We start from the raw sequence: 14,049 nt of genomic DNA on the forward strand, positions 1-14,049 counted from the left end.
TTGGGGTTTTTTTTTTCGTTTTCTTCTTTTTTTTCAGCTTTTTATTTCTTTTCTCGCGGAATATAGCGAGTTTTTCCTTGAATGCATATACCATGCTGCCCCTGTTATTTTCGTGGGAAGATTGAGAGAAAATGGATAAAGGAATTTAAAAAGCTAATTAGCTCCTTTTGGAAAATTACAAAATTTGGTCAAGATTCCTCAATGAAATAATCCTATTCTAAAAGCTAAATATTTTGGGGCTAATGATTGTGTGCTACATTCCAAGCTTGTCAGTCTCGATCTCGATTTCGAATTGCCATTTTATCACGTGTGTAATGAGTTTCGATAATTATATCCTAGAAACGTGCCGTATCGATAGTTTCATACTTAAGACTTTTGCTGTCAGATTGGCCTTTTTTGTTAACGGAATGTTGCAGAGTAAAACATGCTTAATTTCTTACCATGTTAGTTTAGACTTTCAAAATTAAGAAGTCAACAAAAAATGAAAAGCAATGTTACATAACAAAAACTTGTTTGTGACTGGGGAATTTGCATGGTGTGCTATCTTCAGAGATAAATGATTCCATAACACCGAGTGTGGTAATCCAGCACAAATGATTCTCCCCTCATGTTATCGCTTGTTCGCTTCAAATAAGACCGTCGAAGAATCTACAATCCACCATCCATACGAATGAATAGTTTTAAAGTATCCTAATTTTGTCCATTACATTCCATCACTTACATTTTCTAGTCTGTATCTATAAATAATTAGTTGGGAATGAATTATCAGTGTCGACTAAATCTGTCAAAATGGGTTATGGACCCATTATTGACCCATATTTGATAGGCCCATCATTATATAAGTTATTTATATTAAGTAAATGGGTCATAAATTAGTTTATAATAGTAAAACCTAAAATAATATAGATGTTAAATGGGTTCATAGCTTACTTATACCGAACACACCTCTATAACTCTCTTTGGCCCTCATTCGATCTTACGCTAGCTCACTTTGCGCTCTCGTATTAATTCGAGTATGAATTTTTCTATATTGGGTTAAGTATAGAAATATGAGTTGAATTGGATATGAATTATTATATCTGAATTGCATGGAAATTGGTCATTTCGAGTAGAACTAGTTTCGACCCAACCCGACCCGATCAGACCAACATGTTTGATGAGTCTCGGGTCAACAATGCCACAAAGGGTTATGATTGGTCGTAACTACAAACATGTTTTCTATGTTTTGATTTGGATTAATATCACGAAAAATCTCAAACTGGTACACATTAGTCAAATTTACTCAAAACTAGCTTTTTAACCATAAACAATCCCAAATTGGTACTCCCGTGACAAATTTACCTTTCATTAATTTCGATTAAATTTTACTGTCAAATTACTGAGCTGGATGACACGTGGCGGATATAACAGTTTGGGCCGTATCGAGGATTTCATACTTAAGACTTTTGCTATCAAATTGGCCTTTTTCTTTAACGGAATGTTGCACAGTAAAACATGCTCAATTTCTTACCATGATAGTTTAGACTTTCAAAATTAAGAAGTCAACAAAAAAATGAAAAGCAATGTTACATAACAAAAGCGTGTTTGTGACTGGGGAATTTGCATGATGTGATATCTTCAGAGATAAGTGATTCCATAACATCGAGTGTTGTGATCCAGCACAAATGATTCTCCCCCCATGTCGTCGCTTATTCGCTTCAAATAAGACCGTTGAAGAATCTACAATCCACCATCCATACGAATGAATAGTTTTAAAGTATCCTAATTTTGTCTATTACATTCCATCACTTACATTTCTAGTCAGTATCTATAAATAATTAGCTGCGAATGAATTATCAGTGTCGACTAAATCTGTCAAAATGGGTTATGAACCCATTATTGACCCATATTTGGTGGGCCCATTATTATATAAATAATTTATATTAAGTAAATGGGTCATAAATTAGTTTAGAATAGTAAAACCTAAAATAATATAGATGTTAAATGGATTCACAGCTTACTTATACCTAACCCACCTCTATGACTCTCTTTGGCCCTCATTCGATCTGACGCTAGCTCACTTTGCGCTTTCGTGTTAGTTCGAGTATGAGTTTTTCTATATTGGGTTAAGTATGGAAATATGAATTGAATTGGATATGAATTATTATATTTGTATTGCATGTAAATTGATCATTTCGAGTAGAACCAGTTTCGACCCAACCCGACCCGATCAGACCAACCTGTTTGATGAGTCTCGGGTCAACAATGCCACAAAGGGTTATGATTGGACGCAACTACAAACATGTTTTCTATGTTTTGATTTGGATTAATACCACGAAAAACCTTAAACTGGTACACATGAGTCAAATTTACTCAAAACTAATTTTTTAACCATAAACAATCCCAAATTGGTACTTCCGTGATAAATTTACCCTCCATTAATTTCAGTTAAATTTTACTGTCAAATTGCTAAGTTGGATGACACATGGCCAATGTAACAGTTTGGGCCGTATCGAGGATTTCATACTTAAGACTTTTGCTGTCAGATTGGCCTTTTTCGTTAACGGAATGTTGCACAGTAAAACATGCTCAATTTCTTACCATGATAATTTAAACTTTTTTTTTTTTGGGTGTGAATGTAAGTATTATAAACCAGATGAAGTACAGCAGCTTAGGGGCATCCCCCAGCAATACAAAAAAGAGCTAATGATTCAAAAAGATGGAGGTAGGAAGTCTCCATATAGTAGCTAATACAACATTTGTCTGGGAAGGTCTAATTTTTTGGTAGAGCGAAGCTCTACCTCTGACATTTTTACGAACCTTAGCCAAAATAATATGAAAGTCAGTTGACTTGTTTTGAAACCGTCTGCTGTTGCGCTCCATCCAAATGCAATATATGGTTGCTAGAAAGGACAACTTGAGAAGTCTTGCTGCCAAGTCTTTGCCTTTTGTTGCCCTAATCATCCATTGGAGTTCTTCATTCCATCCTCCTAAAAGGCGCCTGATCCCATGTTGTGCTAGGATACAACGCCATATGTTGTTTGTCCATTCACACTCGAAGAATAAATGTGTTCGTCTTCAATACCAGCCCTACAAAAATTACACTGAATATCAACTAAAGGTATCCATTGTGCGACGATTCTTGCTGTAGGTAGTCTATCTCTCGCAAACTAGCCAACCAATAAAATTGTGTTTGCTAATGCCATGGTCCAAATTAGGTTATACCACTCCACAATTGGTCTCACATGTCCGAGTTCATCATATATATCTTGGCAAATGTATTTTGGGCTCGGTATAATCGATGTTAGAACGGGTCGTAGTTTGAGGAGACATCTCCAGCTCCAAGCCATACTGCCCTTGATGTCGAGCTGCATAATTGGGGTGCCTCTGCATTTGGTGTTGTGGACCCAAGTACTCCAAAGGGAGGAGGATGGAAGATTGATAAGATTCCACAGCATGCGACCTAGCAATACTTTGTTCCATAAGTTCAAATTAGGCAATCCTAATCCACCTTCCCTTTTAGGTGAGCATACTACTTGCCATGCAACCTTGTGCGAGCCATGATTTGCTGAATTACCAGCCCATAAGAATTGTCTAATCCTCTTCTCAACCTCGTATATAGTGTGCTTTGGAAGTAGGAACATTTGCATCCAATAGGTGAATATGGAGATGAGGACTGATTTGGCTAACTGTAGACGTCCTGCATAACTGATATGCTTCATGCCCCAATTTTCAATTTTCTTGAAGATCTTATCAGTAAGACTCTTACAGTCTGTGTGGGTAAGTCTTCTGGTAACAAGGGGGATACCCAAGTATCTGATGGGGAGGGTACCTGTAGAAAAAGGCGTGTGGTCCAGTATAAGTTGCTTCTCATCCTCATTCAACCCAGAGAAAAAGATTTGACATTTGTCCGGGTTGAAACGCAATCCTGTGAGAGTTGCAAATTCGTTTAGGGCGTCTACAAGGCAAAGGACGGAATCTACATCTCCATGGGAAAATAATAACAAGTCGTCTGCGAAGCATACGTGTGTGATTCGTTGCGTTTTGCAACGCCAGTGATACTTGAAAGAAGAAGCAGCAACTTTCGCACGGACAATTCTGTTAAAGATTTCCATAACCATTGCAAAAAGGTATGGAGAAAGTGGATCTCCTTGTTGCAACCCATTCGTACTCTTGAAATAGCCAACCTGCTCTCCATTGAAGTTCACTGAAAATGTCGGCGTAGTAATGCATTCAGCTATCAGAGCAAGCCAGTCATGAGGAGTATTTATAGCTTTGAGAACCCCGAGGACTGCATCCCATTTTACCATGTCAAAGGCTTTCATGAGGTCAATCTTTATTGCCACTCGTTTACCATTTCCTCCCTTGTGGTAGTTGTGTAGAAGGTCTTGGCATAGCAGTATATTCTCCGAGATCTGTCGTCCGCTGATGAAAGCAGTTTGGTTGAGGCCGACAATCTTCGGAAGCATGCAACTAATCCGTTCTGCAAGAAGCTTAGATATGATCTTGTATATGACATTGCAGCAAGAAATGGGTCTGAATTCCTTGAGGAAAGATGGATTCTGAACCTTCGGTACGAGTGTAATCAACGTGGAATTTATAGACTTCAGCATTCTTTTTGACGAGAAGAATTCCATGATAGCTTCCTCAATGTCTTTCCCTATGATGTGCCAAGTGCTTTTGTAGAATAGACTATTAAAGCCATCTGGACCCGGAGCTTTAAAGTCGCTGAAACCTTTTAAGACTCTGAGGATTTCTGATCTCTGAAGTACAGGAAAGGTAACAAGAGTATTGATATCTTCATGAAATAAAGAAACATATCTCTCATATGGAATGCTAGTAAGACTGGGATTTCCAAGGAGATGCTGATAATACGTTATAATTGCATTCTTGAGAGCACCCTCCTCGGTAATAGTAGAGCCATCCTCGAGTTTGATATGATTGATCCTGTTTTGGGCACTCCTCCGCATCATGGAGGCAAAGAAAACCTTACTATTATTGTCACCCTCCTTCTGCCATAGATTTCATGATAGTTTAAACTTTCAAAATTAAGAAGTCAACAAAAAATGAAAAGCAATGTTACATAACAAAAGCGTGTTTGTGACTGGGGAATTTGCGTGGTGTACTATCTTCAGAGATAAGTGATTCCATAACATCGAGTGTGGTAATCCAGCACAAATGATTCTCCCCCCATGTCATCGCTTATTCGCTTCAAATAAGACTGTTGAAGAATTTACAATCCACCATCCATACGAATGAATAGTTTTAAAGTATCCTAATTTTGTCTATTACATTCCATCACTTACATTTCTAGTCAGTATCTATAAATAATTAGCTGGGAATCAATTATCAGTGTCGACTAAATCTGTCAAAATGGGTTATGAACCCATTATTGACCCATATTTGGTGGGCCCATTATTATATAAATAATTTATATTAAGTAAATGGGTCATAAATTAGTTTAGAATAGTAAAACCTAAAATAATATAGATGTTAAATGGGTTCACAGCTTACTTATACCTAACCCACCTCTATGACTCTCTTTGGCCCTCATTCGATCTTACGCTAGCTCACTTTGCGCTCTCGTGTTAGTTCGAGTATGAGTTTTTCTATATTGGGTTAAGTATAGAAATATGAGTTGTATTGGATATGAATTATTATATTTGTATTGCATGGAAATTGGTTATTTCGAGTAGAACCAGTTTCGACCCAACCCGACCCGATCAAACCAACCTGTTTGATGAGTCTCGGGTCAACAATGCCACAAAGGGTTATGATTGGACGTAACTACAAACATGTTTTCTATGTTTTGATTTGTATTAATACCACGAAAAACCTTAAACCGGTACACATTAGTCAAATTTACTCAAAACTAATATTTTAACCATAAACAATCCCAAATTGGTACTCCCGTGACAAATTTGCCCTCTATTAATTTCGGTTAAATTTTACTGTCAAATTGCTGAGTTGGATGACACGTGGCGGATGTAATAGTTTGGGCCGTATCGAGGATTTCATACTTAAGACTTTTGCTGTCAGATTGGCCTTTTTCGTTAACGGAATGTTGCACAGTAAAACATGCTCAATTTCTTACCATGATAGTTTAGACTTTCAAAATTAGGAAGTCAACAAAAAATGAAAAGCAATGTCACATAACAAAAGCGAGTTTATGACTGGGGAATTTGCGTGGTGTGCAATCTTCAGAGATAAGTGATTCCATAATATCGAGTGTGGTAATCCAGCACAAATGATTCTCCCCTCATGTCATCACTTATTCGCTTCAAATAAGACCGTTGAAGAATCTACAATCCACCATCCATACGAAGGAATAGTTTTAAAGTATCCTAATTTTGTTTATTACATTCCATCACTTACATTTTCTAGTCAGTATCTATTAATAATTAGTTGGGAATGAATTATCAGTGTCGATTAAATCTGTCAAAATTGGTTATGAACCCATTATTGACCCATATTTGATAGGCCCATTATTATATAAATAATTTATATTAAGTAAATGGGTCATAAATTAGTTTATAATAGTAAAACCTAAAATAATATAGATGTTAAATGGGTTCACAGCTTACTTATACTTAACCCACCTCTATGATTCTCTTTGGCCCTCATTCGATCTTACGCTAGCTCACTTTGCGCTATCGTGTTAGTTCGAGTATGAGTTTTTCTATATTGAGTTAAGTATAGAAATATGAGTTGAATTAGATATGAATTATTATATTTGTATCCTTACCAAAAAAAAATTATTATATTTGTATCGCATGTAAATTGGTCATTTCGAGTAGAACCAGTTTCGACCCAATCCGACCCGATCAGACCAACCTGTTTGATGAGTCTCCGGTCAACAATGCCACAAAGAGTTATACCTTTTTGGGGTAAATTTATCACATGTGTATCAATTTGGGATTTTTAATGATAACCCCTTTGGTTTTTAGCAAAATCCATATAAAACGGTTTTACCCATAAAGGAAGGGAAACTGTAAATTACAAGGGTAATCCGGTAATTCGGGGAACAAAAGCAAGGCATATTCGAACCTTCCTCGCCTCTCCTTCCTTCCTGTCCGGGTCGGACCCATTTTCAGGCCCGGTAGGCGAGCTCCCAAAGCTGACTCCATTTTTGTATTCTACTTAAATAAAAACACCGGCGACCAGAATTCGATCCCCGATCTCCGAAGCTTCCTCCGCCGACCGGTCGCTCGCCAATTCCCGATCTGCGGCACACACATATATAAATATATACGAATTCGCTCTTCGCCGTTCGCTGCATCTTTCTCCGCCCTCCTTTGACCTTTCTCTCTCTTTGGAGCTATTGGAATAAACCCTAACCGTCGGGAATCCGATCGTCCCCCCGGAGCCTCGTCGATCCGCCGGTGAGTTTTCTCCTGCTCCGGTCGCGCCGGGATGTTCAACGGAATGATGGATCCCGAGCTCTTCAAGCTCGCCCAGGAGCAGATGAGCCGCATGTCGCCGGCCGAGCTGGCCAAGATCCAGCAGCAGGTTTGACGCCTCCTCCTCCTCCTCTTCCTTCTCTTTTGAGCCGCGGATGCCATGCCCTTTTCTGTGTTCGATTCTGTGGTGAGTTGCCTGAATTTTGCCCTTGCGCCTGGCCCTGGGGTTTCGATCGTGGCTGTTTGTTTGTGTTGGAGCTCCTGATCGCGCTCCCGTGTGCTGTGGTTCCGTTGGGGATGGGTACCTAGATAATGCCTGCCGAAGGAAGCTCGTTTAGTTTAGGTCGCAGCTGAATCGACGGAGCAACGCGCTTGAAAAATCAAATGCAGTTGTTTTTATACTACTTCAATATCAGCTTTTTGAGAGAAAAGGAATTGCATCCGGGTTCGAGCAGCGTAATTAAGCTTTTCTGCAACCTGTCCTAAAGACAGGGATGATTTTAGTTTTGATTTGCTCGATCATTTCTCCATGTCGGAAAATAAATGTTTATGACAAAGTTCATCAATTATACATAAGATAATACTGCCGGGTTAAATGTGAAGTGGCTCTTGCTCGATTTCCACGTATTATTTCTTCAGGGTGGGGGGATTTTTTTCTTTTTTTTTGTTGGGGGGGGAGATGGGACGATTAAGCATTTGCAACATATCCTAAGGGTGGAATAGTGAAGTTTGATCTGCTTATCCTAAGCATTTGCCTAAGCATTTGCCCCTTCATTGAAGAAAGTTTTCAGAGTAATTCATATCTCGGGACTTGTTTTAAAATGATATGATGCGGTAGCATAAATTATTCTGTTGGACTCTTTGACTGGTTTCGCTTACTTGGCCCCTGTTGCATCTCTTTGTTTCCAGTTCCAACTGATTGATCTTTGCAAATTATTCACGATGTGATGAATCATTTACTGCAGATGATGTCTAATCCTGAATTGATGAGAATGGCCTCTGAGAGCATGAAGAATATGAGGCCTGAAGATTTACGACAAGCGGCAGAACAATTAAAGCATGTTCGTCCAGAGGAGATGGCTGAGATTGGTGAGAAGATGGCTAATGCTAGCCCTGAGGAGATTGCAGCTGTACGTGCTCGTGCTGATGCCCAGATGACTTATGAGATAAATGCAGCTCAAGTGCTCAAGAAAGAGGTACGAGGTAACCTGTCAACCGTTTGATGTCAGCATCTGTTATTGCTGAATATTAGACGCTTAAAGTCTTTGCTTGTGATGATGATCAAGGGATTTTCTCAAAAGCTGCTCTTTCATTGGATAAAAGAAAGGAATTTGGATATGATGTACAGTGCGAAGCACTAGTCTTGGAGCTTAAATTTGTCATAGCGAGGCTTTTTTAATTTTTCACAGGGATGTTCTCTTTGGAGAAATATTAAAGAGGAACTACATCTAGAGCGTAGGCATATTTGCCATAACAGATACATGCCATTTTAGTTTGCTAGATGATATCTAATTTCTTCTATTTGGGAATTTCAATTTGCTTGTTCAGAAGTTTTTACTTCCAAGAAATTTTGACTACAATAAAGTCGATTTAGAAGGTCTGTTTTTGGAACATAGCAGATGTGAAGGTAATAGATGCTTGCTATGCTGCTTTAACTAATCATGTACACCGTACTCTTGCTATGCTATGCATGACACGTTGATCTAATTCAATGTGGCAGGGGAATGAACTTCACAGCCAGGGGAGGTTTAAGGATGCCTCGCAGAAGTATTTGCTTGTAAGTTATTTCTTCTGCTTGTTCATACTTTAGATTTCTGTCATGGGCTATTTTTCCGTGGGCTGGGGAATTCTTACTGATCTTTGTCCGTAATCAAAATATAGGCCAAGAATAACTTAAAAGGAATTCCGTCGTCCAAAGGCAAGACTCTTTTATTGGCATGCTCCCTTAACTTGATGTCATGCTACTTGAAAACGAGGCAGTACGAGGAATGCATAAAGGAAGGCTCTGAGGTATGGTATTCATATCCTCTCTTACCCTGACTAATATATTATGTGGTAATGGTAGTGTATTTGCAAATACATCTCATCATATTGACTGGTAAAGTAGAATTTGCTGGTAAGTAGGGTGAGATATATTTGGAAAACAATCATGAAATGCATACGCAACAGCACTTATCCAAGAATAGTGTCACTTTCTCTCTCTTTATCGACACAACTTCTTTCTGCTGACCTGCTTACCAATATAAGTTCTTTTTCTCTGACCAAGTGACTTCTGCTATATCAGGTTTTGGCACATGATGCCAAAAATGTCAAAGCTTTCTACAGGAGGGGCCAAGCATATAGGGAATTAGGTCAATTGAAGGTGAGTATAATTGTATTCTTTTATGGATTTTGCGGGGGTTTGTAGTTTCCCTTGCTGGTACTCTACTGGCGATGCTCTTATATCCTTTTTGCATCTGTGTTCTGTCGGTATTCTGAGTTTTCGAATCCTTCAGGATGCGATCTCTGACTTGAGAAAGGCACATGAAATTTCTCCTGATGATGAAACAATTGCGCAGGTTCTAAGGTACTGATCTATGTGTATGAAAGAGTTAATAAGAAATCGTGTAGCATGATCATCTTCTCCATTATTCTCCAGAAAAATGTGAACTCTCAATCTCTTTGGCCAGTTGTGTGCTTCAAATTTTCTTTCTTTCTTTTTTTTTTTTTTTTCAGTTTCTATCTCGTGTTAATGTGCTTCAGTAATTCAATGCATCCTTGAATGATTGAGATGCTGATTTCTCTGTGAGTGTCATCTCTGTTAGTATCATGCGAAGCTTTTATGTAACTAGGCTGTTTGTCCTGATGGTCCCTGCAGCGATGCTGAGGAAAGCTTGACCAAAGAAGGTGGTTCTGCACCAAGAGGTATGCTATCCATGTTTAGTTACTACTTTTGGTCCTTTCATTCCCTCTGTTTGTAAATTCTCCTGTTTTTAATCTTGAATTTGTGTTTTCTTTTACTTGTCAATCATCAATAGGGGTGGTAATTGAGGAAATAACTGAAGAAGATGAGACCGTGTCCTCTGCGAACCATGAAAGTTCATCAGAATATTCAGGGAAGCAGCATCAGGAATCGGAGGATGCCCGCAAGGTTCCAATTAATGGTGATAGTATGGGTCGAATGACCAATTCTGAAAGCTTGGAAGCTTTGAAAGGCGACCCAGATGCAATCAGGTATTCTTACACCATTCTACTCGAATTTTTTGAAATGGATGTATGTATAATTTCAAACTAGTCACAAATCACTAGACAAAGCTGTGAAAGTGATTCAAATAACTGAATGTCTGTTTATGGTGCAGAAATCATGACATCATAATATTAAGATGGATTCACTGACTTTGATTCTTATGATGTACTCAATAGGTCATTCCAGAATTTTATTTCTAATGCTGATCCCACAACTTTGGCTGCAATGGGTGCGGGAAATGCTGGAGAGGTATCCCCTGACATGATTAAGACTGCCTCTAGTATGATCGGCAAGATGTCACCAGAAGAACTCCAAAAGATGATTCAGTTGGCTTCGTCGTTTCCTGGGGAAAACCCTTTTGTCGCAAGAAACTCGGATAGTAATTCCAATAGCTTTGGACATGGATCAGTTCCTAATGTGTCGCCCGACATGTTAAAAACTGCGAGTGATATGATGGGTAAGATGTCACCCGATGATCTTCAGAGGATGTTTGAAATGGCATCTTCTTTGAGAGGGAAGGACCCTTCTTTGGATGCTAACCGTGCAAGTTCAAGCTCTGGGGCGAAATTGGCTGCCAATTTGAATCATATTTCGGGTGAAAGTGAAACGACTTCGTCTCATCCCATACCTTTGAGTTCAAGGAATGTTCCATCTTCTCCTCTGTCAAATTTCCCATCATCCCCAGGTGATATGCAAGAGCAGATAAGAAACCAATTGAAAGATCCAGCTATGAGGCAGATGTTTTCATCTATGATGAAGAATATGAATCCAGAGATGATGGCAAACATGGGCGAACAGTTTGGATTCAAGCTTTCTCCAGAAGATGCTGCAAAAGCCCAGCAAGCGATGTCTTCTTTATCCCCAGAGATGTTGGACAAGATGGTATTCTTCTGTCTGATATTCTTGCTCCTTGCAATTCACCGCATTCTTTACTTTTATATTGTGGCATAAAACCGGAATATATTGTGTGCCTTTGCACTATTTGAGAGTGAGAAATTGGTGGCTGAGAAGTACCTGGTCTGGCTTATCTATTCTGAGGCCTAGGAGGCTAACATTTCCCCTGCATCTTCGATTTGTTTTTTTTTTTTTTTGCCGGGTGCTGGTCAGTATTTTCAGTTGGCTTCTAGACTTATACCGGTGGTTTGGCTTTTCCCTGTTACCAAGGGCTTCGTTAGTATATAACGTCATATGTCATGTTCTCTCGACGGTCTCTTCGTCATTACACTTCGGTTGAACTTTTAAAATAATCAGCCTTTTTGTCCTAAATGTTGTTTCAGATGTGCTGGGCAGACAGGGTTCAAAGGGGAGTCGAGACGGCGAAGAAGACCAAGAACTGGTTGCTCGGGCGGCCCGGTATGATTTTGGCCATATGTATGCTCCTCTTGGCAGTGGTCCTCCACTGGCTGGGCTTTATCGGAAGTTAGAGTGGCGGAATTCCTTCACTCTTTTTAGTTTTACTTGACAAGTCAGCCGAAAAGCAGCAGTAGCGTCGGATTGGAACACAAGACGCGTCTTTGTCAATCCATCTTCAGAAGATTGATGTACTCCGGTATGATTTATGCTGACTGTCTGGAGTTTCTTTCCATTTAGTTGACGTAAAAGGGGATTGATTGATGTACTCCTTGTAGAGATAAAAATATGGCCCGAGTTGGAATCTCACAAGAGATTTCTAATCAAGAAATTCCATTACTTGTTTCTTTATCCCGTCGTCCCAAGGTCATTGCCTGTTGGGTCGAAACGGCGACGCATTGCTCTTCTTTTAGGCTCTCCCCCTCTCTCTCTCTCTCTCTCCCTGACGCGCGCGCGTGCAAACCGCGCGTAAAAACTCCACGCGAAATCGTTTCTGCCGCGGTCAAAGCGTTGACAAAATGGCAGCTACGGACGTTCGATCCCGGTAAATTCCAGCATTTTTTTATTATTATTTTGACACGATGTTTTTTTTTTGGTCAGAATTTTGGCACGATGTTATTTTGGCGTTTTACCTAATTCCCTGAGGTATTTCAAAAGCAAATATTGACGCGTAGGATCATGTTGATCTTCTAAAGTCTAGAATTTTTTCTTTTCTTCCTTCTTTGGAACTCGAATTGAAGATGTGTGCAGGGAAAATTATCCAAAAAGCCGTAAATCTATTGCAATTTCAGTCAATTAAGTTTTAAACCTTTTCATTTTTTGCTAATTGAGTCCATTCGATAAATTTTGATCGGAAATGACTGACGTAAGACGGCTGAAAATTGCTGATGTAGGAGGGCAGCGAACCCTTGTCAGCCATTGGCAATAAGTTTATGACTCAATTGGCATAATTAAAAGATTTATAATCGACTTGGCAAAAATACAATAGATTTAAGGCTTTTGGATTGTTTTTTTCCCAATATCCTTGTTAAGCCTCATTGAATATGCTTTGAAAATATAAAATTATTTATTTAAGCATCTACAAAAATTGGCCGATTAACTTAATAGTGCCCTGTCAATAGTCATGCAATCTTGCTGGTAAAGGAATTTGGGGATGGGGACGCTAATATCACAGGTGCAGGATTTCGACTCTCGCGTTCTACAAGAGGCAGAGCAAAAGTCAGAGATCGAGGGGAGTTAAAGATACGACAGACTAAAATAAAAAACTCCTCGATAGTGCCCCCGGGTCACTTATAGAAAAAAAAAATCACTCATTTGGAAAACGATGTAATGATAGACGTGGGTGGGGCATCAGCCGGCTTCTCTTTGGGCTGGTGGGTTTCACGTCCTTCTCCTCTTTCCCCTTTTCTAGAAAAAAAAAAACCAAAAACGAAAAAGCAAGAACATATCTCGTTCGCCTGCACATTGCCGGACCAAAGTCAACCCAAAGAAACCAAAAAAAAAAAAAAACCAGAGGATTGCTCGCACGGCACGTCCACGACTTCGAAGCATCGTGGTACGATCGTCTCCCCCTTAGGCTTTAAGCTTCATAGGACAGCCTACACGGAGTCGTAGACACCAACAACGTGCAAACACCGACGCACAGCGACGGCGACAGCACCGAGAAATCTCGATTCACAACCTATCCTTAGATTCAGCCGATTCAATGTTAGACTCCTTCCTCCCTTCCTTCCTTCCTTCCTTCCCATTCCCCGCAATTAGGGCAAGCAATGAGAGTCAACAAACCATGGCCATGAGAAGAAATTACAATCCATGTCTTTTTCAAAGACCCGCTAAATGCCGGTCCCGGATACCCCGTTGATATCGCGACTCGTGGTTACCAATGAGTCATAGTCTATGGGAGAGCAACAACTCTCTTGTTCTTGCCGACGATATTGGTAAATAATTCTTCCTTTTCTTTCTCACTTTCGAGATGTTGCTCGAGACTCCCTGAGGACGAATCAGTCCTCACTTTAATTCTAATAGAGCACGTAAAAATAAATAGACAAAGATCCGGTCCGCACATGTAGAGACGCCCGGTCCTGGATTTGTTTC

General features: G+C 39.6%; 1 protein-coding gene across 1 annotated transcript; it reads left to right on the forward strand.

Moving 5' to 3' along the window:
• The first annotated feature begins 7,065 nt into the window (after positions 1 to 7,065).
• LOC115676232 (outer envelope protein 61) lies at positions 7,066 to 12,306 on the forward strand. Its single transcript, XM_030599110.2, has 10 exons — positions 7,066 to 7,488; positions 8,345 to 8,575; positions 9,100 to 9,156; positions 9,261 to 9,389; positions 9,664 to 9,741; positions 9,875 to 9,945; positions 10,237 to 10,283; positions 10,397 to 10,592; positions 10,782 to 11,487; positions 11,883 to 12,306. The coding sequence occupies exons 1-10, from the start codon at positions 7,393 to 7,395 to the stop codon at positions 12,027 to 12,029; spliced, it is 1,758 nt and encodes a 585-aa protein (XP_030454970.1). The 5' UTR covers positions 7,066 to 7,392; the 3' UTR covers positions 12,030 to 12,306.
• Positions 12,307 to 14,049: the final 1,743 nt, after the last annotated feature.

The sequence above is a fragment of the Syzygium oleosum genome, unplaced genomic scaffold (genome assembly GCF_021117445.2).
Source record: "Syzygium oleosum isolate NSW1041296 unplaced genomic scaffold, Sole_v2.1 Sole_v2.07, whole genome shotgun sequence".
In the NCBI taxonomy this organism is placed as follows: Eukaryota; Viridiplantae; Streptophyta; class Magnoliopsida; order Myrtales; family Myrtaceae; genus Syzygium; species Syzygium oleosum.

Coding starts and splice junctions, on each gene's coding strand:
- LOC115676232 (XM_030599110.2), top strand. CDS start 7,393: ATGTTCAACGGAATGATGGATCCCGAGCTCTTCAAGCTCGCCCAGGAG. Junction 9,157..9,260: donor CCTCGCAGAAGTATTTGCTT/GTAAGTTATTTC, acceptor ATCAAAATATAG/GCCAAGAATAACTTAAAAGG. Junction 11,488..11,882: donor CAGAGATGTTGGACAAGATG/GTATTCTTCTGT, acceptor ATGTTGTTTCAG/ATGTGCTGGGCAGACAGGGT.